General features: G+C 36.3%; 1 protein-coding gene across 7 annotated transcripts in view; it reads right to left on the minus strand.

Moving 5' to 3' along the window:
* The window catches only part of TTC21B (tetratricopeptide repeat domain 21B), a 97425-nt gene that overhangs the window by 15882 nt on the left and 55490 nt on the right, over positions 1-26053 (minus strand). For 3 of the 7 annotated variants that reach the window (XR_002516126.2, XR_002516127.2, XR_002516125.2), the window contains exons 23-27: positions 18334-18484; positions 17976-18137; positions 15784-15979; positions 10658-10882; positions 7552-7672 (exon numbers count right to left, since the gene is read on the minus strand). Coding sequence is in view for 4 of the 7 variants with exons in the window: in XM_031651315.1 (XP_031507175.1) it covers positions 1695-1772; positions 3113-3180; positions 7552-7672; positions 10658-10882; positions 15784-15979; positions 17976-18137; positions 18334-18484 (1001 nt within the window). In the remaining 3 variants the exon portion in view is untranslated. Of the gene's footprint in view, positions 1-736; positions 1773-3112; positions 3181-7551; positions 7673-10657; positions 10883-15783; positions 15980-17975; positions 18138-18333; positions 18485-26053 lie in introns of those variants that run through there. The other 4 variants (XM_031651315.1, XM_031651318.1, XM_031651317.1 and 1 more) reach the window with 4 other exon arrangements.

Raw genomic sequence — 26053 nt, forward strand, 5'->3', positions numbered from 1 at the left:
AGGAAGCTGAGGCAGGAGAATTGCTTGAATCCAGGAGGTAGAGGTTGCAGTGGGGAAGATAGCACCACTGCACTCCAGCCTGGGTGACAGAGAGACTCTTTCTCAAAAAAATAAAAAATAAAAATAAACAAAACACACACACACACACACAACTGTTTTGCTAAGTGAAAAGAGGAATATTTGGAATTTTATAACATAATTGAAATGAAAAGGATTTTGAAAAATGGGAGAAATGATCAGAAACGAGAGAATGTCGTTCAAAACAAACACAGGACATTTAATAAAAAGCAGCAAATGACTTATAAATACTGTTTATTGTAAATGCAAATAAAATTGAGGACTGTGTTTACTACAATTTTAGGGAAAATTGAAAAAGATGTAGATGAGAAATTAAAAATAATGCTAAGGATTAAGTCTAGATTAGGTTAAATTTAGTGTAAGAGTGAAAGCTTCTATGCCAGGGTGCTATTAGACAGAGCTGGGGAAACTGTTGCCTTCACATGGTGTGCTTTGTGACTCCCTGCTGACCAAAAGTATTTGGTCAGCCTTTACCATCAAATGTTACAGTGTCTGAAATTACACCTGCAGACTAAGTTTTCTAGGCTAGGGTTAAATATCCCTAATAAGGGACCTATTTAAATTGAGATTTCAGGTCCTGGTTATTTCTTAAGACCACAGCAGCCTTGAAAGCAGGAAGAATGAGCTCAAGAAAGGAAAGGGAAACACACACTCTTTATCCTCTTCCAAAAAAGATTTTTTAATGAAAGTTACATTTTCTGCAATATAGCACCACCCATTAACATTACAGAATGCAGGGGGAGCTTACCCTGATTTTGTAAAACTTACCACGTCTTTTGAGTTCCAAGAGGAATATAAACCATACATTTATAAAACCTTTATTAAAATATATATTTAAAATATATATATTGTCTTTTTCATGAGTTATTTGCAGGCAGATTTATTCCAATCTTTGAAACAACACAGAATACAACAAAAACAGGCTGGGAGCATGGGCTCGCGCCTATAATCCCAGCACTTTGGGAGGCCGAGGCAGGCAGATCACGAGGTCAGGAGATCACGACCATCCTGGTTAACATGGTGAAATCCTGTCTCTACTAAAAATACAAAAAATTAGCTGGGCGTGATGGCACATGCCTTTAGTTCCAGCTACTCGCGAGGCTGAGGCAGGAGAATCGCGTGAACCCAGGAGGCAGAGGTTGCAGCGAGCCAAAATCGTGCCACTGCACTCCAGCCTGGGTGGCAGATCAAGACTCCGTCTTAAAAAAAAAAAAAAAAGAATATAACAAAACCACTTTAAAAGAGAACAATGCATTTTAAATATATTTCCTGAAATAAACAATATTCCTTAGAAAAGATACAGAGTATTTAATTACCTAGATTTTAACAAAATATTCTTTATAGAAATAATTATAGTCTTTACCACAGAGTCACCAAATCTGTACCTAATCAAAACAGAGTCAAATAGAGCAGCTCTCATTCAACTCCATTAGGAAACACCAATTTCACATAGTACCACAGTACTTTTCTTGATGTACAGCAGCAACCTCTGCTGGACAAAAAAGGGGATACTTCTATTAACAAAGCACTGAGCTCAAACCTGTTTTGAACAGGAAGAACTGAAAGTTAGATTTCTTTCATTTCCTGTTAAACCAACACCTAAGTTAAAATTATTTTCAAGGTCTTAAAGATGCACGGGCCTTATCAAGTATATCCTTTCTGATTTTTGGATAAGTTGGATGTGCTTCAAGAACCTGCAAAACAAATAAAGAACCCACAAAAACTTGTAACTAATGATCAAAAACTACGGAGCTAAAAAACTTACTAGAAATGAGCATTACAGTTAAGATTTCCTTGTACTAATACTACAACGGCTATAACACTTTTTAATGGTGGCATTTTAAATGTAACATGATGATTCCTTTCTATTAACGGTAGTGAGATGAGAACAATAGAATGTGAATATCAAATGTAGAAAATATAACAAATATAATTGCTTAGCTAATAGATTAGTTGTATAAAACAATTGTGTATCAATGATTTAGAATAGTTTTGTAATTTAGCTTTTCATTCATAATATTTGATAAACCCTTAGAAAGTGACTTTTATACAGCAGCACACATTAGCTTTACCTGAAATGATCTTGAGATATACCTATTTCTAGATCTACTGAGTCTAAGAGTGGGGAGATACTTGTTTTTTTTTAAATAACTCCAAAAACGATCCTAATATATAGCCTTACATTAGCATACAACCCTAACCTGACTGAAATACTGCTTTACAGAGACTCAGTAACTAACCGCAATTACTAAGGCCAAGTATTTACTGTAATGATGCTAACAGATAGCTCTGTGGGATAAGGGGCATTACAAAATTCTTTTCTAAGGAACTTCTCTTGGAGGTCCTCACAGTGTTTAATAGAATGTCTTACATGGAACATCAATGGGACAATGTATATATAAAGAGACTGTAAATTCTAAAACCATAATTTAAATATTTGTCATTTAAGTAGGTGATCATTTCGTAGGGGATGAATTACAGAACGTAATTGAATGACTTCTAACAGAATTCCTTTTTATCTCTAATTGATCAATCTGAATTCTCTAATAACCAGATTCAGACACATTCATAAGAACTTCTAATCAGAACAATGATCTGGAGAATCTATATTATCTTCAAATATCTGCTAACTTAAAGACTAAATTTTATTTAACATGTTTCTGCCACTGGTCCTTTTTATTTATTTATTTATTTTTAAAGTAAAAGTCTCTTTTACTCCACCTCTTTAATCCTACTCCTTTCCATACATGTAAATATTCTATGGTTTATTGTTTAATATGTACCCTTCAGTGGTCTTTGTCTTTAAATTGACATAAACATTTTATTATTTGATCTCAAAGTAAAAACATGTTTTTTATTTAGGTGAACATCACTTTCTAAATTTTGAACATGGATAATCTTCCTAAACATACTTGATAAATTATTTAACTATAATTATATATCCTCTACTTCTATTCATACACATCTGGAGATTTTAAAAAGTAGGAAATTGTGCATCTGAAAAATTTTAAGGAATCTAAATTTAAGTGTTTACCTGGTGACATATGTCAATTGAATCCACATATCTTTTTGCTTTTAAGTAATTAAATGCCAGTTTGTATCCTGTTAAGACAAAAACCATAAAACAGAATGATGGAGTACACTGCTACTATTACTTTTCCTTGCCTCCTCCTCTTTTTGCTTACTCACTAGAGAATCTGTAAGGGAGGCTGGTGAATGAACAACTAAACTACCCTATACAGAGAAGTTGTGTGATAACAGAAGGCAGAGTGACACAAAAGAAGTGTAAGAAGAAAAGAAAGTGGAGTTGGAAAAAAGGATCACGGTGAGTACACTGATCAGTCAGAAAGCTGCCATCCCACAACTGTGGTTTCTATAACTTTACTAGAAAAGTCTCATTTATTTCAGGTTATAGTAAAAACTCATCATAAGGCAGTAAATGACAACACAGCCATTCATTTATACAGTACAGATTTATTTAGCACTTACACAGGCAAACTGATGCCTACAGTTATGAGGTTTGCATTCTATTAGGAGAAAAGATACATTTTAAAATAGTTTCTTGAGTAAATGAATAATTTCAAAACTGAGATAAATGCTATGAAAGAAAGATCCAGGCCAAGTGAGTTACCATAAAGAACCTGAATCGGGGAAGAAGAGAGTATCAAGAGATGTCCAAAATCTGAAGAATGAGGCATAAACTAGCCTAAGGTGGGAATCAAGGACACTCTCAGACAGAGGAAACTACGTGGATTAAGGCCAGTGGTAGGACACATAGGGAGTTGATGAACTTGGAGTATGGCGAAAAGACAAAGCACGTAGGAGGGCGACACAGAGGAAGGCAGATTAGTCATCAATGACTGGTAAGAATTATCACAATTAGTGATAGTGAAATGCCACATTTCTACTACCAACAATTGGAAGAATGTTTAAGACATTCCTTTTAATGGATGTTGTTCTCCTGTAACATGCTATAAAAATGAGAAAAGAAGACAAGAAAAGTAACAGCAGCTGTGCACTCAGTAAACAAGATATAATGCAATGTAAAATAATGTGTAATAATAAATATCTCACTCTACCTCTTAAAAATATGAAATAAGAAATGTGAATAGTGCTCTTGGGCTCTAATAAAAGTACCAAAACAAATGTTTAAAATTTTAAGTGTTTGAAAAGAACATTATCAGATGGTAGTAAAAAGAAAGAAACAGAAATGATCTAAAATTCATACTATTTTATATAGTCGGGCACTGCATGATGATGTTTCATTAACAACAGATCACATACATCATGGTGGTCCCAAAGATTTTAATACTGTATTTTTGCTGTACCTTTTATACGTTTACATACACACACTGCTTATAGCATTCAGGATAGTAACATGCTGTACAGGCGTGCAGCCTAGGAGCAATAGGCTATACCAGATAGCCCAGGTGTGTAGTAGGATCTAGCACCCAGGTTTGTGTAAGTATACTCTTAAGATGTTCACACAATAATGAAATTGCTTAATGATGCATATCTCAGAATATTTCCACTGTTAAGCAACACATGACTGTATATATACATATCTACACACACACACACGCACACAGGTACACGTGCGCAGGGCCTATGACAGAAACTCACAGCTCAGATTTTAGACAAAAATACGATGTTCCAGAGAGGTAAATTTGATGTCATTACCAACAAATGTCTAAAATGAACTAAAATGGTTTGTGACATTCAAAAAGAAAAGCAATTTTTAAGATGTCATGCCAAACATACTTACATGGAAACTAGTCAAGATGTCAGTTTTGGTTTGTGGCTTCCTGACTAGCTTTGGGATCTTACGCAAGTGGCTTGAGCTGTCATTTTCAGGTTTCCTCATTGCTAAACCAGGAATAACAACTCCTCCCTCTAACTCTTAGTATAATTTTAAAAATCACATAAAATACTTGTGAAATGGTTTTTAAAACCTTAGAATACCACAAAATATTAGCATTTTTTTATATGTAAACATTCAATATATTATCATCACAGAATTTTAACACTGGAAGAAACTTGATACATGACCTAGTACAAAAATTTCAGAGGAAATAAAGAGCTCAAAAGGGGAAAGAAAATGTGCACTGCAGCTGCACTGTACCTGCCACACTTACTAGAACTCAACCACATGCAACCAGGAGAGACAGAGAGAACGCAAACATTGTACACAGTCTAATGACTGTCACGTAACCTGAGAATGGGTATGGAGGGGGCAACATGAACAGTTTCTTCTCTCATTGGATCTCAGTTGTTCCTAGTGTGTTTCTTTTTTTCCTCGTATATATTTAAGGTGTACAAAATGATGTGGGTGTGTATATATGTGTGTGGATATATATTTATTTATAAATAAATTTTTGCAATTTACTGCAGTCAAGCAAATTATCCATTCATCATTCATCCTGGTGCCTCTCATAATAATATTCAATCCTGAAATCTATGGAAAGAGCATGAGCATGATTTTTTTTTTTTTTTTTTTTTTTTTGAGACAGAGTTTCACTCTGTCAACCAAGCTGCAGTGCAGTGGTGTGATCTCGGTTCACTGCGAACTCTGCCTCCCGGGTTCAAGCAATTCTCCTGCCTCAGCCTCCCGAGTTGCTGGGATTACAGGTGGCCACCACCATGCCCCGTTAATTTTTGTATTTTTAGTAGAGACGGTGTTTCACCATATTGGCCAGGCTGGTCTCAAACTCCTGACCTCACGTGATTCGCCCACCTTGGCCTCCCAAAGTGTTCGAATTACAGGTGTGAGCGACCACGCCTGGCCATAAGCACGATTTTAAGGGTTTTCTGACAACTGAAAAAATGAAATGCATTGTTTATTTGGCAGGCAGGTTGAGGAAGTGAGATGCAATGACAATCTTAAGGATGAAATTGAGTAATTAATGGAGAGCCTTAGAAAGAAATGTTTACCAAAGCAAAGTTGGAGGAACTGATAAAATAATCTATGAAATACAATGATGACACAATGAAAGAACTAGTCATTGGGAATCTCTTTATTTGTTGAGGTCTTCCAAGGAATGGAATATATAAATAATTTAACTTCTATGTACATTCTTTCTGTGGAATAAAGTGTCAAAATTAATATTTTAAGGACATTTAAGGGCTTTTTATTTTATGAAGTGATTTTATTCTGAAAGATATGTCACACCTTAGAATAAAAAATACTATAAAATCATTAGTTCTTGTGCTTTGTACAAGTCTAGTATAGTATAAGAACAGATTCCAGGAAACTAAAAGATGAGGGAAGACCTAAGCTGACAGCAGTTAGTGTGAGGGTGACTCATTTGACTGCAAATCAAAATTGAATTCACACTGTGACATGGCTGCTGAAAAGACTGATGCCATCTTAGGCTGAATTAATGACGACAAAATGCCTACTCAAAAGAAAAAAATAGCTTAATTATAACTAGCCAAACCATAGTTAAGAGGTTTTTCATTTATGGTACAACAGGTCAGAGGGGCATGGTAAAATAAAGCAGCACTTTCCAAACTTACATGGCCATGGCATCTACCACCTTCATACTCCATTCTTTTTAGTTAAAAATAATAATAATTATTAAAATCTCCCCAAGTGCTCCAAAGCACAGTTTGGGAAACACTATTTTAGAGCTTCCAGGAGACAGCAACAAGGAATATGAGAGACTCAGACAGAATTCAATCTTAGGAAGAATGGACAAGTAACTGAAGATGGCTTGAAAAGAAGCCCTAGGACACAAGACAGAAGATTGCAGTTTAAAGGGTCATGATCTGTAAGAGGGAGGCATTCTGTAGGTTGCTCTGGAAAACAGACTTGGGCAGTTTCAAGGAGGCATATTTCAACCCAACACAAAGAAAGAGTACACAAACATGAGGATGAGCTCCCTGGCATGAGGGGAGAGGTTGGTCATGACATATATTCTGATGCCACCTCTGTTAGGGACACTGTAGACTAGCATTACTCAAACAAACAGCCTATAAAACACTGGGAGTGGATGATGTTTCGAGATGCTCAGGAGAAAAAAAAATGGCCCATGGTCAAATAATTGTGGGAAACATGGCCCCCCTGTGATATCCATCGCAATATACATTAGTGTTTAACAGCTTTGAGAAGTAAAGAAACCTGTGTAATTAAATTTAATGCAATATTTTCCTAACCTACTTGGCAATGGAAACATCTTTTTCCATGGCATTCCCAATTTCAAAATAGCACCTCCTTTTAGAAGGAAGAGAAGGGGGTAGAATTAGACTAGATGTACACTGAGGTGACTGAGGACAAGTTTGGAACTCAGGAAATTGAACTATTAGTAGCTAATAATATATTATAAATATAAAATGTATTCTCCTTTCAGAAAGGTTGACGATGAAAATTGACTCAATGTTTATTGTTTTGAAAATAATCAAATGCATTTAAATGAAAAGTAATAAATAAAACATAATTTTTCTGTGAAAAATCTAGGTGATTGCCAAACTCACCTACTGCTGGATTTGTCCGATTGCTGTATTTCCATGCCATCTCATAGTTCAAGGCAGCATCTGTATACGCTTGCTCTTTTTCCATAATGTATCCCATGTATTCATAAGCTTTGCAGCAAGACTGAAGAAAAATGGGCGACATCAATAGATTAAACCTGATATCACTAAGATTTTATGGGATGTTCGTGACTATAGAGTCAATCATATTAACCCATTTAAATGACAAAACAAATAATGGTTTTCAACCTTGGCTAGGCAATCAAATTTTTTACTGAACTTAATAAATGATTCTGATGGCAAGTCTCCATTACAAATCTGCAGAATCAGGGTTTTCTTTACAGAATCAGAAATGCACAACAGGGCATTTGTATTTTACACAAGCACATGTACACTATTATGAGTAATTTCAACACATACAAAAATGGAGATAAGAGCATAATGAACTCCATGAACCCTTATCTTCAACAATTATTTCGTGACTAATACTGTTTCACCTCTATCTCACAAACCTACCCTTCTGTATTAACAGAAAAAATCCTCAGATATCATATCAACTAAGTCTAAATGTGTTAGTGTGCATCTCTAAAGATGTTATTTAAACGGAAACAATTTTATCACACCTAAAATGTTTACGACTCCTTAATAGCACCAAATATCCAGTACTGTCCAAATTTTTATTGTCTCAATATAATTTGTTTTTGTTAGAATGAGGGCTGAATATGGATCAAACATTGTAAGTGGTCAATGTTTTGATCTAGTCTTTTTTGATCTAGAGGTTTCCCTTTAGTATGTCTGTCTGTCTCTCTGTGTCTCTTTTCTTGAAATGAAATGCAATAGAAACGAATATTTATCCCCAAATTTCTCACAACGCAGGTTTAGTTGACTACATCTTTGTGGTGTTTATATAACATATTCCTATGTCACTGACATTTTCTGAAAACTGTAATTAGAGGTTGGGATTCCATTTTGATTCTGGAGGGGAGGGGTGAATCTACTTCTAACATCAGTGCCATGATAAGCCACACTGGAGCCTGAGGCGTAAAAACATGGATGCGTGTTTTTGTATATTTCTTAATTGTATTTTTTTTCCAGAATATGAGTTTAAAAATACTGAAGAATCTGAAAGTATATATTAAAAATCACTACATTTAAGACTGAACATTTTATTTATACCTAAACTTAATTTCTTATCATTTTACTTTTCTCACTTTAATGGAAGAAATCTCACCAGCCACATTTTCATTAAAACCATTACCAATTACCTATTTTTTAAAAAACATAAAAATATGAATATAGGAACGCACATATTCCCTTTTGACTCAGGCTCCAATAAAGTTCAGCACAGCTGCATTAAATTATTATTTATCTTGATTACTGAGTGTTTCCCTTGTCTCATCCCAACCCTACCCCTGCCATTGATGTATGTTCTTCTATTGGGAGGCACAAAATGTCTGATTCTCCATCTTTTTGTGATGTTATATCCATATATAAATTTATCAGGGTTGAAAAATGGGGATAGTCTATCAGTCTTTCTTCATTTGTTAGCTGGAAAATGTCTATGATGAGAAACGTCTCATTGACTATTTGGTTAACCAATTCTGTATAGAAAAGGCAGGATATTTATTTGCAAGCTTTAGAAATAGCAGTCAGTTCACTAGCATACTGTAGTGGTCACCAATTAGGTTTTTTGTTTGTTTTGTTTTTTCTATTTTGGATCTTTGAGAAGTCATGGATTTAAACATATTTTATGTGTTTCAATATATTGCAGTTATCATTCTTATCGATACTTAAAGTATCCCAACTTCGCGTGCTGGAGGTGTCTTCAAGTTGGCCTCTAGATCTCTGACACAAACTCTAATCATCATGGATAGCTTCCTTCATCATCTGGTACAGCAAGACAGTCTAGTGTCATCTTGTACATTTCCTGCCCCAGATATGGATGACTTCCATTTTTTAAATTATGTAATTCAAGGTTCCTAAGCTTTAGTTCTTAAATGTCATGCTTTCAATATCAACATATTCAACCAGCAGGGCTGAATGAAGCTTCTAAAGCAGCTATCATGTTCAACCATGCAAAGTATTGTTATCAGCATTCTGGCAAACTGAAATTCTGTGTGCACTGAAATTCCCATGCAATCTTGGTTAATCCTAGACTAGATATGAAAGGGTAAACTATTCAGCAATTTAGATTTTCAAAACCTATTAATGAGCATTCTGCTTTTCAAAGCCAATTTAATATAAAATTTATGTAACTAATCATCTAGAATAGTTTATAAATTGATAAATGCTTGGATCATTCAGGTTCTTAAGTTCCTAGGAAAGAATCTTAATAGTACTAGATAATCACAATTCCTCTTTAAAAAATAAATGGTCCATTTGTAATCTAATTCACTCAAGGAGAATAAAACAGATTTACTGTGATTAAGGTTTTGAAGTAATTGATATGAATATATGAAGATAAATATCATTTCTAAGTTGTGTGCAATTATTTCTCAACAAAAAAATAAATCTTAACTTTAAAGAACTGCTATAATGCCATCTTTTGTAATTAAACATCAAAATGTTAGTAAAAAGTCTTAAATTCTAAGGACTTTATAATATTCAATTTTATACCTAAAGATAAGGAATTTTTATTAAACAAATGAAATTAAAAGCTGAAAAGACTTTCTCCCACAAAATATATTATGCATAATAGATTCTAATAATGAGAAAATGACATGCAGCTGCAGTAAATTCAAGAGTATTTCTTAATGGGAGGGACAGACGTCCGCAATTAATGTTCTTCTGCAATTTTCATTAGTTCTGGGATGAGATGGATAATCACAGGCAAATGTTTGACATTCCAAAAACACTTTCTGTTAAGTAGGGCATCACTAGAGCTGAAACTTGAAATTGCATAAATCTTTTTTTTTTTTTTTTTAACTTTAAAGGACAAATGGCTTTTTTCTTATTATTAATGCTTGTTTTCTGATTGTGGTAAGAATAAACATTTAATTTTCAAAAATCACACAGGAATCCTTGGAAATGGACTAACACTCAATGATATCTATATGGAAAGCTTATGCAGCAAAGGTCAATAATTATTTTTTACTCTTCAATCACCTACTCTATTATGACGCAGGCACCGTTTTAATAGTTCTTCTGCCATGTCATATTTTGCTGATTGAATGTAAATATCAGCAAGTAGCAGCCAACTCTTCTCAAACTCTTCGGCATCAATAGCATTCCAATTCATTTTCGCAATACGTTTCAGCTGGTTTCTGGCTCGTGGAGTCTGTTTCAAGATCATATAAGCCGTTGCCATTCCCAAGAGTGCTGGGATATGATCCTTCTATAAGAAAATAAACTTTTAGACCACAAGATGCACAAACATAAATGTCTCAAAAACACACAGAAAGCAGAAAATGCTACATGAGAACTAGTTTGTGGATTCCATTTCTAGCTCCATTACAGATAACTGTGATTACAGATCATTATTTAACACATCAAGTACCCTCAAGCTGCTATGAAGAAACTTGGTCAAGCACTGTGTGGTCAAGATAATTCAAGATAATGACAACTATTCAGATGCCACATGCACACAATTACAATAATTAGTGAGACTTTATCTTTAATGGGGTTCAAATAGTCATGTTTTAGTTTTGTATAGAAACAGAAAAAATAAAACTGTTTCAGTAAAATCCTTATTGAGCAGTTTGTATTTCAGATTTAACATTTAGGCTCCTTACTTCTTTCACCTGTCAAAGACGAGTAACAATAATTTACCTGACGATGGTCCTTACCCATTATGACTTCTATTGCTTTATTCCCCTCCCTTCTCCTTTTATCCAAAAACCTCTTCTCCCAATAAAGTTTGAACAACGAAATGTTAAAAATAAGGCACATAATTAACTCACCACTTGGAAAGTACATGAAATAAACTAATGCCTTAAATTATGCTTTTAGATTTGGAGTCTGCAGCTTCCTAAAACAATCTATATGATATTCTTTTGGATAGAGTTTGAAGTCAGAGAATGTCACTCTATGAAACCAATAGGTTAATGAGAATTCATATAAAATGGAGGCCATTAGTGATCTATCCAGACAACTAACTTTCATAAGCAATAATGTGTATGTTCTTGATTAAGGTAGGATGCTTCTTAAATTTCAGCAGAGAGATTACGATGCATTTATAAAGAAAGAAGCCTCAGCTTGACATACAAATAAAGGGGCCAGGGGGACAGCTCACATCTGTAATCGAAGCACTTTGGGAGGCTGAGGCTAGTACATAACGAGACCTCACCTCTACTAAAAATAACAAAGAAAAACTAGCTGAGTGTGGTGGCCGGCCCCTGTAGTCCCAGCTACTCAGGAGGCTGGAGTGGGAGGATCTCGAGCCTTGGAGTTCAAGGCCACAGTGAGTTAGGATCATGCCAGTGCACTCCAGCATGGAAGACAGAATGAGACCCTGTCTCAAAATAAAAACAAAAACAAAGGGTAAGAAATTGTGACTGAGGACTGATGATATCATTACTATAATAGAAGTATACTATAAGATAGCAAATTTGGGTAACTAATAAGGAATATTGTAAAAGGAGAGTGGTAAAATGTTCAATGTCCAACTGATTATGGTTGGAAGTAAGAAATAACTCTGGAATAGAGAAGGGCAGTACATCAGGGTTTTATAAAAACAGCTTTTAGAAATATAAAAACTTCCTTACCTCAAATTCTATGTCTATCAATAAACTTCCAAGATGTAATCTGTTCCTCTAGGTAAGGGGTGGCAAAATGGTTTGAGTGTTAAATCCAACCAATTGGTTGTAGATTACGAAGACCTGTTGGATGTTACCAATAACAGAGCCTCACCTTCTCCTCAACCCAGCCCACCTCAGGTGGGCCAGGAGAGGAGAGAAAATAGAGGCCTGCCATGTATTTGTCAGCAAGGTCCTAGGACAGCCTAAGAGGAAGAGGGTCCTATTAAAAGGTCCCACATTCCCCTTACACTACACAATTAAAAATAACCTCTCTGACTTACACTTTGAGTTTGATTAGAATCTACGGGTTCTTCACAACTTGATCACTCCTGAGTGAACTGAAGAACAGTTTCTAAAAGCAAACCTGAGTTCTAATCCCTGCATTAGGTATTTCTTTCTGGTGCAGACATCCTAAGACCTAGAGCCAGCTTCTCTCTCTGTCTCTCAATAACTCTAAATTGCAGTAACTAGATTGCCAAGGACAAGACTCGGATGTGGACAATACAGCTGTATTACAAACATCTCATCTTTATGGTTTGAGGTGATGCAATGAAAGCAAGTAGAAACACTTTAGCTTGGGTTTAATGTATCTTCCAGCATGTCCTCCATGATTTCCTGTCACATACCTCTTTTTCAGTCCCTCTGAATGACACACAGGATTGTGAACATACCCTATGTTTTTCTGCCTCCCTGACTTCATTCACATTTTCTTCTTCCTCTGGAACACACTGTCTTCATTTCTGCCTGTTAAAATGCAATTTATCCTGGTTCTTCAATCATACCTGCTTCTTAAATCCTATTTTTTCTTAAATCATACCTTCTTTACAAAAGGGTCCCCCAACTCTCCTTATACTGTCTCCTACAGCATTTTTATTTGCAATTCTAGTAAGGAATGTAACGCATTTTGCTTTGTATTAAGTCATCATAGTCAGTATGCTTGCCTTGTCTTCCATAGACTATGAGAAACTTGAAAAAAGGGACCATACATTATTTATCTTTGTGTTTCCCACTATGCTTAGCACTTGCTGGCTGCTTAATGAATATTCATTATATTGAATATATGCAGCCTATGAGTTAAAAGAAAAAAATGTGAGATAAAATTTGATGCTTATGAAACTTCAGCTCATGTATCATTATCTTTTGAATAATATGGTTAGTAAACATATCTGAAGATAGTATTTTACTAACCACATACGTAAGGATGATTAAAAAAATAACGTAGTCTCATCAACAGAAAGCAGGCATAGTCTTTCTAGGAAATAGCTGTAATATCATTCACTGCTTTTGGCTTTCTTTCCTCTCTTAGACTTCACAGTAGGGATAATGGATTTAGTCAAAATAAACTTTATCATTGTTATGAGATAGAATAGCACATCACAGCATTCAGTAGCTATGGCACTTGACATGAGACTGTGCTTCCTCATGTTCCTAGAGATTCTCTTAGATGTACATGATTACTCTACTTCTGCTCTGTCTTCATTCAGCAGCTGTCATCCATCTGTTCCACAAAGCCAATTCAACAGAGCATGACCCCTGAGCACATTACTTCAATGTGTGCAGAAGGGCCTTGCTTTGGAGGGTTGCTGCTGATGTGCTGCCCTGCTCTTTTGTTCCAAGTGTGGTAATAAAGCTGCCATCTAGGATACTTGTACCCAAGCCACAACATGAGTTGCAGGTCTCCCAAACCCCTGACATCTCAATCTCCTCCAGGGCCCTGGAAGGTGAGGGGAAAGAGATCACTGTACAGGGCTTTGGGTAGTTTATTGTTGCCACTGTGACCACTGAACCATAAGAAATCACAGAAAAATTCTGTGTGTCCTCTGAGAGACACAAAATGAGCTTCCAGTGGCCTACAGCATCACTGAATGGAAGAATAAACATGAAATCCAATGAATATGTTTAAAAGTAACTTACCAACTGCTGATGGCAGGGTATCTAGAATTCCTTTCTTAATATCAAGTAATTGAAGAAATAAAGTGCTGTGTGAGGGAAGGAAAAACAGTATCTACAGAGTAAGAAAAAAGGTGGAGGAGGCCGAGGTAGGTGGATCACCTGAGGTCAGGAGTTCCAGACCAGCCAGGCCAACATGGCGAAACCCCTCTCTACTAAAAATACAAAAAACAGCCGGGCATGGTGGCAGGCACCTATAATCCCAGTTACTTGGGAGGCTGAGACAGAAGAATTGCCTGAACCTGGGAGGCGGAGGTTGCAGTGAGCTGAGACCGCGCCATTGCACTCCAGCCTGGGCGACAACAGCAAAACTCCGTTTCAAAGAAAAGGAAAAAAGGTGGATTCAAGCACAGCGAAGAGAAGAAAGCCTCTGATTTTGTAAGAATAATACTATGAAAATAACAAATCTGAAAAGATTGCAGGAGGTTATTTCAGTGTTGCCAAAGAATATCATTATTTGTGGCCAGGCGCGGTGGCTCACGCCTGTAATCCTAGCACTTTGGGAGGCTGAGGCGGGTGGATCACGAGGTCAGAAGATCAAGACCATCCTGGCTAACACGGTTAAACCCCATCTCTACTAAAAATACAAAAAATCAGCTGGACGTGGTGGTGGGTGCGTGTAGTCCCAGCTACTCGGGAGGCTGAGGCAGAAGAATGGCGTGAACCTGGGAGGCGGAGCTTGCAGTGAGCTGAGATTGCGCCACTGCACTCCAGCCTGGGCGACAGAGTGAGACTCCGTGTCAAAAAAATAAAAAAAATAAAAAATTATATAATTATTTGCATGACTAAGTTAGAAGCTGTCAGTATTGCTCTCATGTAGCTATATAGCTGGAAAAATTCCAAGTTCATGTAAGTGAAGAGGTAAGACATCAGGGCAGCCAGGTGTTTACTTCCACTTAGTAAGTTAATCTTGGCTACATCTACAACACAGAAATTCTCCAGAGGATAAAGTGGCTCCCTTGAGAATTAACTTATGTACTTTTGAAGAATTCCCTTTCTCTGGAATTTAACATTCCAGTAGAGAGAAATACATCAACAACACATCAAAACAGTAACATCGTCTCTTCTGCAAAGAAGGGGACATTGTATATGCCCAACTATATACCTAATTTTTAATAAAAGTTAAGCCAGGCACGGTGGCTCATGTAATCCCAGCCCTTTGGGAGGCCAAGGTGGGTGGATCATGAGGTCAGGAGATCAAGACCATCCTGGCTAACACAGTGTAACCACGTCTCTACTAAAAAATACAAAAAATTAGCCGGGTGTGGTGGTGGGCGCCTGTAGTCCCAGCTACTCGGGAGGCTGAGGCAGGAGAATGGCATGAACCTGGGAGGCGGAGCTTGCAGTGGGCCGAGATCACACCACTGCACTCCAGCCTGGGCGACAGAGCAAGACTCTGTCTCAAACAAACAAACAAAACAAAGCAAAACAAAACAAAACAGGAAATTAAGTCAATGTTTCTTCAGAAAATAAACAACTAATCAAAATACATGTTTCTATACTACCAAATAAAGATAACATATGAAGCTGAAAAAGAAAATCCACTAACCTCAGATGCTGCTATTTCAGTGAAGGTATTTAATGCTTGTTCAACGTTAGATTTCTGTTTGGTAGCCATTAAGCAATAGTTTTCCATTATGCGAAGCTGTACGTGACCCTGAACAGTCTGAGGTTTTAGTTCCTTAAGAAGTTTTTCTGCTGTTCTTACTGCCAATTGCACAGATTCTTGCTTCTCAGTTGAATTACTGTATATAATTAAAAATAAATCACTTATGTCTCTTACTCATGATACAATTCATTGAGATTAGAATTGGCTTTTGTACAAAAAATCTCTGGGCATTCTTTTATACTTTTTGTCATTCATTTAAAAGTAATCTTTTGTGAAGAATGTCACTCATTCTCTTCTAATACAAACTGAAGCACAGTTACAATGCATTTTAAACAAAATTAATAGGGACTCAATAAAACACCATTAAGCATTAATTTCCTCTAGAATGAAGACAAAAGTTGGACAATATCTACATGTTGTAAATGTGTGCATTCCAGCAAATATAAAACTATAAGTAGAACAATAAAATTAACATATATCTATTCAAAAAGTGAAAGGAAAGAAAAGGAGGAGGAAAAAGTGACAAATACTGTCTTATTTCATTCTATGTTTAATCCATTTTACACACAGGAAAACTGAGGCTCAAACAGGTAATTTGCTAAAGGTCATGCAGCTAATAAGTGGTAAACCTAGGACCTGAATCTAAGTTTATCAGACATATAAAATCTACTCTGTTCTCCTCACCATATTGCCTATCAGACTCTCAGAAATTATGTGTGTCAAAAGGTAATTTCAAGTGCAATTTGAATATTTAATAGTAATTTTCTTGTTTTATACACACACACACACACATACACACAAATCAATTAATAAAAGGAAATTAAACACTCAAAGTCCAATCACTAAAGCCACTGGTCTTCTTCTCAGACCTTAGGCTTATCTTACCTAAAACATGTCACGCTGTTGACTACCATTTTCAAAGTTCTTCTTCCTTGGCTTCTGTAACACTACATGGCTTTAGTTCTCTTTCTACCATGTTGATTGCCCTTTTCTGACCTTCCTTCCTCCTCCAGATCCCTTAAATGTTAACAAACTTAACATTTAGTACTCAGATTTTTGTTACTTCATTCTACCACTTTCAAAGAGGCCATTCATAGAGTTCCAACTATGCACTCTGCAGATGTCTCCCAAATCTCTATCCCTAGCTGTGACCTCTCTTCAGAGTTTTAGTTTTGTATTTTGAATTGCCTGCAGAAGATTTCCACTTGGATAGCTTATAGTTCCGTAACAGCAATGTTACCTCAACCTTCCTATAACAACCATAAACATGCCACTTCCTAGCTCTAATTGATCTTTGTAATCCAAGCATTAAAATCTGTCATTGAAATCTCTTGGCAATCTAGTATTTTTTCCTGCTCCTCCATGCATCTTCCCCTGAATACCTCATGCACTGCTATGATTCCTATGAACTCTGACAATACTTAATATCCATGTAAATCCATTTATGTTTAGCTGCAGATTGAAAGGCTTCAGGTATTGTCTTGCCTCTTAAGTAAATTACACACTCCTGAAGGCAGGAACTACCTCATATTCCCTTTATGTCCTAATACATTCCCCACATGCCTTGCCCGAGTCTAAAGAGAGGACAGGCTACTAATGCAGGTTGATAAATAACCATTGACTAGCAGTATACCACACTAGCAGCAGTCAGGACTCAGTCTAAATCTTGCCTCCATCATTACTATCACATTAAACAAGTTGACTCAGCTTATTTTGCAATACTACTGTAGAAAACAAATGAGATAGTGCATAGAAAGTATAGAGGACAGGGTCTGGAAAATACCTACCATTTGTTAAGTAGTTACTATTATTGTGTGGATAATTTTTGCCATAGTTGTCAAATTCTACAATTAGGGGAGTGTCTTCATAACATACCTATTATTATTTAGGAAACCTAAAAACATTTTATGCCTGTTTCAGAGAATAGTTATGTTAGCAATAACTAATCTATTGAATAACTATTCAATTTGCTAAAATAACTATTCTCTGAAACAGGCAATGAAATGTCTATTTATTTTATTCATCTGCCCTTTCATTATTGCTATCCTAGAATTTAGTTCTTTTGTGTAGTATCCTGTTTATTATCTCCAACAAGTGTTTTTTAAAAAAGGATAATATGTCAAATAACTCACCCCAGGTCTCCATCCAGGTTTTCAAATACTTCACCTCCAATAGTTTCATTATCTGGATTCAAACAGATTTCTATCATATTATAAAGGGCATTTTGGCCCCAGTCACGATCTTTCCGAGCTTTATTAAAATGTCGAAGGGCATCATTTGGTTCTCCAGTGTACCTTGTTAGATGTTTAAAAGAATTATTTATTTCAATCACTGACTACAAAACTTATATTAGTTTATAATCTGTCTGGTAAATAAAACTGATGAACTATTTTGAAAAGTACATTTTTTTTACTACAAAGAAAAGCTTATTCTACTTGATTTACAATGAGAAAAAAAAATTATGTAGCATTTATTTGTCAATAGATTTACCAAAGATATAGTCCTTTACAATACTGAAATCCTGGCTCCAACTTTGCTCTGGAGTTACGTTTCTCAGCCATTGAGAAAAATCTTGGGACATCCTCGAGTTTTCCACATCTTCTTAGGAGATCAATCAAACGAGATAATGTCATATAATTATCTGGAAACAAATAATACTTCAGATATGGGCAACATTTTATATTGTTTCTTTTGTTGGTTATAATTCTACTTCATTAGTGTATAATTTACTTATATAAAGTACATTTTAAATATAAGTAAAAAATGCCTCAGGGAATAAGTCCCTAAAGATGCTGTATGGCCAACTAGATGATCTACTAAATGACATAGTTTGGGCTGGGTTGGTCACATCTACATAGGCAAATCTGGAAAAATGAATATTTCTTGTAACTTTTCTACTGTTTGGGGGACGACAACCTTAGAGAAACAGCCTCTACCTAGGTAATCTAGACTTTCAACTGTGTAGTTCAGGGATACCGATTTAATTGGACAGGGCAAGTTCACTGTAGGTCTCTGAGAACCCCTCTCCTACTTACTCTTGCTAGGAAGGACGTGGGAACAGCACAATTGACAAATAATGTATGGGGTGGGCAATAAGAAATTTTTCTCCAGTCTCTCTTTGATATGTACATATAGCTAACATACCATATGCTAACTTACCATACTAGAACCTTAGCATATTAGTTCCCATATCTTAATCCTGTTTCACCTTCTTCTAAAAAAGTTAATTCATTCATTCATTCCTTTGATCTCAGGTATAATTTCCTGGCAGGTTCCTAGAAAGCCTTCTCCCAATTCTATCTAATTCTCTCTTATCACTAACAAACTAAGTTACAGAATAATTTAATAAATCTTTTTTAGGATTGTAAAAATAATGTATAGACACTACAGAAAATAAGGAAAAAATATAAAAAGTATAAAGAAAAAAAATCAACATATTTCCAGCTAGAGATTAGTACATTTTGGTGTGCTTTCTTTCATATATTTGAAAACCAACCGATATATAAATGTAAGCAAAGATACGTTATCTCTTTGTTTACATTCATACAAAATCGATGTTTATTTACATATATACAAAACTGGAGTCACATTTGGGGTTTTGATTTTGATTGGTTTTGATTAGTTTTAATGTTGATTTTGATGAACATTCAACAGTAAACATTTCCCAATTGTCATTAAAGAATCTTCCAAAACATGATTTTTAATGGTTGCATAAGGGCCTACTTACTGATGATTCACATTATTTATTTCTTTATAGTGGTATCTTTTAGATGTTTGGGTGCTCAAGTTTCAGTTAGCACAGGACTAGGGATACATAGGGGAATTGCAAAAACCCTTAGGCTATTCTCAACATGTTCTTAGGTTGAATTTCTAGAATTAAAACACAAAAACAAAAAAGCTTGTTTTAAAGCTATTTATCCTTGACTCTATTTTGCTATTTGAAAAGAGATGACATCATGTAAATCCAGCAATTTTCCTGAGTATATATCCAAAAGATTAAAAGCAGAGACTCAAACAGGTATTTGTACACCAATGTTCACAGCAACCACCTTCATAATAGACAGAAAAAGTGGAAAGAGCCCAAATGTCCATTGCAGTTGAATAGATAATCAAAATGTAGCACGTACATATAAAGGAATATTGTATATTGTATGTGAGCCATAAAAAATAAGAAAATTTTGACATACACTTCAACGCGGATGAATTGTGAAGACATTATACCAAGTGAAATAAGCCAGACACAAAAGGACAAATGCTGTGTGATACAGCTTACATGAGGTGCCTAGAATAGTTAAATTCATAAACACAGAAAGTATAATGATGGTTGCTAGGGGCTCCGGGAAGAAGAATGAGGAACTGGTGTACCGACTTACAGTTTGGAATGGTAAAAAAGTTTTGGAGATGGGTAACGGTGATGACTTACAAAACAATGTGAATGCATTTCATGCCACTGAATGATACACTTAAAAATGGTTAAGATGATGAATTTCGTGTTATATATGTTTCACCACAATACAAAATATTCTTTAAAAAAAGAACTTCTGGAAACACTGTATCTACTCAATTACAGGATGTTAAACTAATACAGGTTGATAGTATCGTTTGTCCCCTTGACACACAATCTTAAGTCCAGAGATTTTCTTCATCACACTTTTTAGCATCACTAAAAAGGGCACAATAAGAATATGGTTTCAGAAAAAGACAACTCAAATATTGGTCTTGTCGTTTAGCTATGTGAATTCAAACAAATTTCTCAAATTCTTTGAGTCCAATCCACTTATTTTCTTAAAATAGCATTATAATATTGACTGTAGGAGTGCTGCTATATAAATAAAGCCATGAAAAATATTTATAAATTACAAATGTTATTAATAATATTTATACTTCAAAAATTTTGATAAGAAATAGAATACCCCATAATAAAGCCACAGCATCTGGAAGCTGTACTGGATTAAGCAAGAACTAAAGGTTAAAATTTCTGGTGAAATTTTTTTTGCATGATACTGCTAGTATTGTCAACATTGGGAAGGCAATTTCTAGAATATTTCTTATATACTATTGAAATGTATTCATTATTAGTTCAAGTTATAATTACCAGTGACAGATTAAATTACATTCACTTGTCTTTTGGTTAACCATGACATTTGCAAATTTCTGCACTTAAGAAATCCATTAAAAACTAAAATGTGTATTACCCTCTAAAAAACTTAGCTGGTCCATCTTTACTGATGGTTAGTAAGAAGATATGAAAATAGTTATAGGGTGATGAGATGTGGCAAGCATACAATGCTATGGTATGGTATTACAAAGCACAGGATTCCGAACTTTGCCTGGAGGAGTTGGGAAATTTTACATAGGAGTTGACCTTTGAGCAGCCTCAAGGATAGGAGGAAGATCTTACTAGACTGACTGGATGTGTTGGCTAGCTATCAAGCAAACAGAACTGAGGAGACACCTTAACCGATTACTATGAAGGAAGGGGAAAGCTCAAGGCGATCTGGAGATTCTGACAGAGAAAAGGGGCAATCTGTCATGACAGCAGTAATTAGATCTAGAAGAGGAATTTTTCAACTACTTAAATTAAGTCAAATTTGTATGGTACATTTCTGAAATAAGCTAAAATAGAGCCTTAATCTAAAGTACAAGATGAGTTACTGAGGATAAACAATAATGTACACATAAAATGAATGTAGATACATATGTTTTAGAGTAATTCCAACAAAATAGATCTGTGGATAAGTGTGTAAGGTACTAGTAAGAACAAGGCATACAACACAAGATTAAAAACTCTTACGATTAAAAATATCACATAGACAATAAAAATTTACTGAAAATTTTGTGGTTGTTTTTGAGATCTCACTCTGTCATCAAGGCTGGAGTGCAGTGGCGTGATCTTGGCTCACTGCAACCTCCGCCTCCCAGGTTCAAGCGACTCTCCTGTTGTATTTTTAATTGACTTGGTGTTTTACAGTCATTCACTGATCCATTCAACCAATAAACATCTATGTTGCCACATCCATGTGCGTGGCATTTTGTCTGATATTGGGAATATAAGATAAATATGGTGAGTTCCCTGAACTTGAGGAGTCTACAGTCTAATAAACAACACAAATATGCACATAAATATTTTTAGTAAAATACTATAAGTAATAAATATGCATGGACAAAGTAACCGAGGATTAGGGTTACCAACTCATCCCAGTTTGCCTGGGACTTTCTGTTAGCATGGGAAGCCCCGCATTCAGGAAAACCCTTCGCTCTGAGGCAAATCTAGGATGGTGGCTCATGCTACCCAGCATCACCTAAGACTTTTTTTAATGTAGGTAGTGGTAATGGGATGCAGATTTACTTTTGTATTTTCTCCCAAGAGGGATATATTTTAGATTATGTGTTTGGAAAGAGAAAAGAGATAAGGAAGCCAAAGTTCATTTTAGGCAAAAGGAAAAAACCCAAGCAAAGACTTGGAAGCGTGGTTGCATGTCATTTGGTGTTGCTGGAATACAAGATCCTTATATTGCATTTATAAAAAATTGCTTTTATATTTGTTTACCAACAATCCAAAGCAGTCAGTCTACTCAGCCAATTTTTTTGGGAAAAAGGCTGCTGCCAACTAACAGAAACTTAAGTGAAACAAAACCCACAAGACACATGAAGGCTTCTTCAAATCTTAGAAAACTATAATGTGTGAGATTCTTCAAATCTTAGAAAACGGTAATACTTTTAATGCCTTAAAAATATTCACAACAGAAGAAGTCTGTTTTTTTAAGAAATAAAGTTAGATCATTGTCTCAAAGGGAAAGACTGTGAAATGGGAACCGCTTGAGATAGAATGAAAATATTATGTATATTACTTTCAAATGGTAGTTTAGAGAAGAGGAATAAGAGAAAACAGTGTGGAACACACGGTAGAAATGGCAGGGAAAAAAAAACGACACAAGCCTGAAGAAAATAAAAGTAGGTTTGGGCAATGTGGGTGGCAAGATGAGCCCATATTTTGGACCCAGGGTGAGTGGAAGAGGTGAGGTGGTCAAGTAATTCACAGCATTCTTTTAAGTAACATCTAAGTATACTCTGGAAAAGACAAGGCAAAAAACAAATGAAATGGCCTCTGGTAGTCCCAAGGTGGAAAAAAAATTAAATAGTAAAAATAATAAAGAGAAAGTGTTGATACTACTGTAAAAAATAGACCATATTTTTTCCTTTCAATTTTTGTGCCAACTGGGGATATTTTATTTCTAAGTATGAACTGATGTTCTCTAAATTCAAACGTCTTTTTATTAAAAGCATTAGTAGAGGTAGCCTGTAGAGCATATCTAGTTCTTTGAGTTGCCCTGCTTGAAGGATTGCCACCTCTGTGTCTCTGCGGCTCTAACCAGGCAGCTTTGACCGGGGTTTAGAAGAACTGAAACACAGCTGTAGGACTTTCTCTGCCATTTCAAACTCTTTTTTAGTAACACGGGTAGTAACACACAGTCATCTATTAGTCAAACAGTTCCCACCTCTCTTTCTTCTTTTCCTCTTTCCTCTCCTCCCTCCGTCCCTGCTTCCCTTTCTTCCTTTTCTCCCTCACTCTTCTTCCCATCCAGTATTTGTCGAGTACTAACTAGGCCAGGTATCCTTCTCAATTCTGGAAACACAGCAGTGAAGGGCAACGTTTCTGGTCACTTGATGCTTCTGTTCTATGATTTATAGTTTTTTTTTGGTTTTGTTTCACAAGAGCTACACAAAACCCAAAAATTCTTAAAAAAAAAAAAAAAAAAAAAAAGCCAAACCCTAAAAACCCAACTGAACAGAAAACAGGATAAAGGGATGGAGAGCAAGAAGTGGTGCTACTTGATGTAGGCCAGTGAGGGAAAGGCATTCTAAGGAAGAAGCAGCACCGGAGCAAAAGCCCAAAAGAAAATGAGGCAGCAGCCAGATGGACCTTTGGGAGGAGCACATTCTGGGAAGCAGAAACAGCAAACAAAAAGGCTCAAGGCTGTAACTGGCTTGGGCTTTTGCCTACCTAGTTTCTGTTATCCCTTTCTTCTTTACTATCAGAATTCTGATTTTATTCTACAGGGTATTAGATGCAGCTAAAACATAACATTTCCCACCTTCTTTTGCAGCCATGGAGTTGACACTACTAAGGGTTGGGTTTTATTTTTTTGCTGGTTGGGAAGCCCTTTTGTCCAGCTCTGCACCCACCTTCCCCATCTGGGCCCTGGAACATCAATGCCCAGCACTGCAGTGGTCATCTTGAACCATGAGGTGATGCTCAGGCAAGTCAGAGTAACAATGTAGAACAAAAAGGGAGAAGGCTCTGGTTTCCCGAAGACACCGTGGAACTGCCATACCAACCCCTACACAGTGTACTTTTAGATTTCTTTTACAGACAGAAAATTAAAAGCTGTGCTTTTTTAGCCTAGAATTTTCAGAGGCATCTCTGCCATTTTCGATGAAAGCATTTCTAAAGTCTTCATAGGCTAGGGATGGAAAGAGAGATGAGTTATGACGATGTTGCAATAATCTATGTGGAAGATGGCAATGGTTTAGACCAGGGTGGCAGTAACAGAGGTAGTAAAAAGTGATGGCATTCTAGGTATACTTTGAATGTAGCACTAACAAGGATTTGCTGATAGACTGGAGGTGATATATGAGAGAAAGATGAGACAAAGATTAACTGTGAGGTCTGGGCTGGCATAACAGGGAGCAGTGATGCCACTCACTGAGGTGAGAGGTGGGGGTGGAGCAAACTTAGAGGGGAGGGAAAGATCAGGTGTTCTATTTCGGACATGTTAAGCTTGAGATACTCCTAGACATCTGAGTGGGAATGCAAAGAGGCAGAGGTGTATATAAGTAAGGGCTGCAGATAAATGTTTAGGACACATCAGTACATACATGGGATATAAAGCCATGCAGCTGGACAAAGTCACCTAGGGGGTGAATATATAAAAAGAAAGGAGGTTCAGGAACTGAAGCTAAGAGTGTTCTGATATTTAAAGGTCATACAGAGAAGAGAACTCCAACAAAGGAGAATGAAACAGTGGGCAATGGGGCAAAAGAAGAACCAAGTGAGTTTAGGATCTCAGAGACAAATGAAGAAAGTCTTTCATTGTGGAGGGGGATAAACTGTGCCAAATACGATGACAGGTCAAGTCAGCAGAGAACTGAGAACTGAATCTGATCTGGCAGTATGGGGGTCACCGACCACATTGCAGAAGCGACTTCCCTGGAGTGCAGCAGTGGATGAGACAAAGTGAACACAGCATGTTTGAAAATCCTTCAGAGAAAAATTTGTTGTCAAGAAGAACTGAAGAAGGGCACAGTAATTGGGAGGGGATAAGAGTTAAGAGTTGATTTTTATTGACTGATTTATTTAGAGCAGGAAGATGTCACAGCACAGTTATATGTTGATTAGCAAAAATTGATAATTCAAGAGAGAGAACTGTAAGAGTAAAGCCCTTTGGTAGGTGAGAAGCTGGACACAGGCGGGATCACAGGCCTGGGGAGGACAAAGGCTGAGGAGTGGGTAAATTTAGTGACAAAGAATGGAGAAGTTCTCTTCCAGGTGCAAGTATTCTCTTAGTGAAGTAGGTGGCAAGGCTTTTAACTGTGGGCAAGAAATGGGGCAAGGGTATTGGAGGTTTGTGTTGCAGGAAGTCAGGGATCCCAAACACAGGGACTGGCTGAAGCTGCGGCAGAAAAACATAAACTGCGAAGATTTCATGGCCTTTTATTAGTTCCCCAAATTAACACTTTTATAATTTCTTACGCCTGTCTTTACTGCAATCTCTGAACATAAACTGTGAAGATTTCATGGACATTTATCACTTCCTCAATCAATACTCTTATAATTTCCTATGCCTGTCTTTAATTTCTTAATCCCGTCATCTTCATAAGCTGAGGATGTATGTCACCTCAGGACCCTGTGATGATTGCATTGTCTGTATAAATTGTTTGTAAAACATGTGTGTTTGAACAATATGAAATCTGGGCACCCTGAAAAGGAACGGATAACAGTGATTTTCAGGGAACAAGGGAGATACCATAAGGTCTGACTGCCTGCAGGGCCGGGCAGAACAGAGTCATATTTCTCTTCTTGCAGAAAGCAAATAGGAGAAATATCGCTGAATTCTTTTCCCAGTAAGGAATAACCCTGGGAAAGGAATGCATTCCCAGGGGTGGGTCTATGGACGGCTGCTCTGGGAGTGTCTGTCTTATGCGATTC

The sequence above is a fragment of the Papio anubis genome, chromosome 10 (assembly GCF_008728515.1).
Source record: "Papio anubis isolate 15944 chromosome 10, Panubis1.0, whole genome shotgun sequence".
Classification (NCBI taxonomy): Eukaryota; Metazoa; Chordata; class Mammalia; order Primates; family Cercopithecidae; genus Papio; species Papio anubis.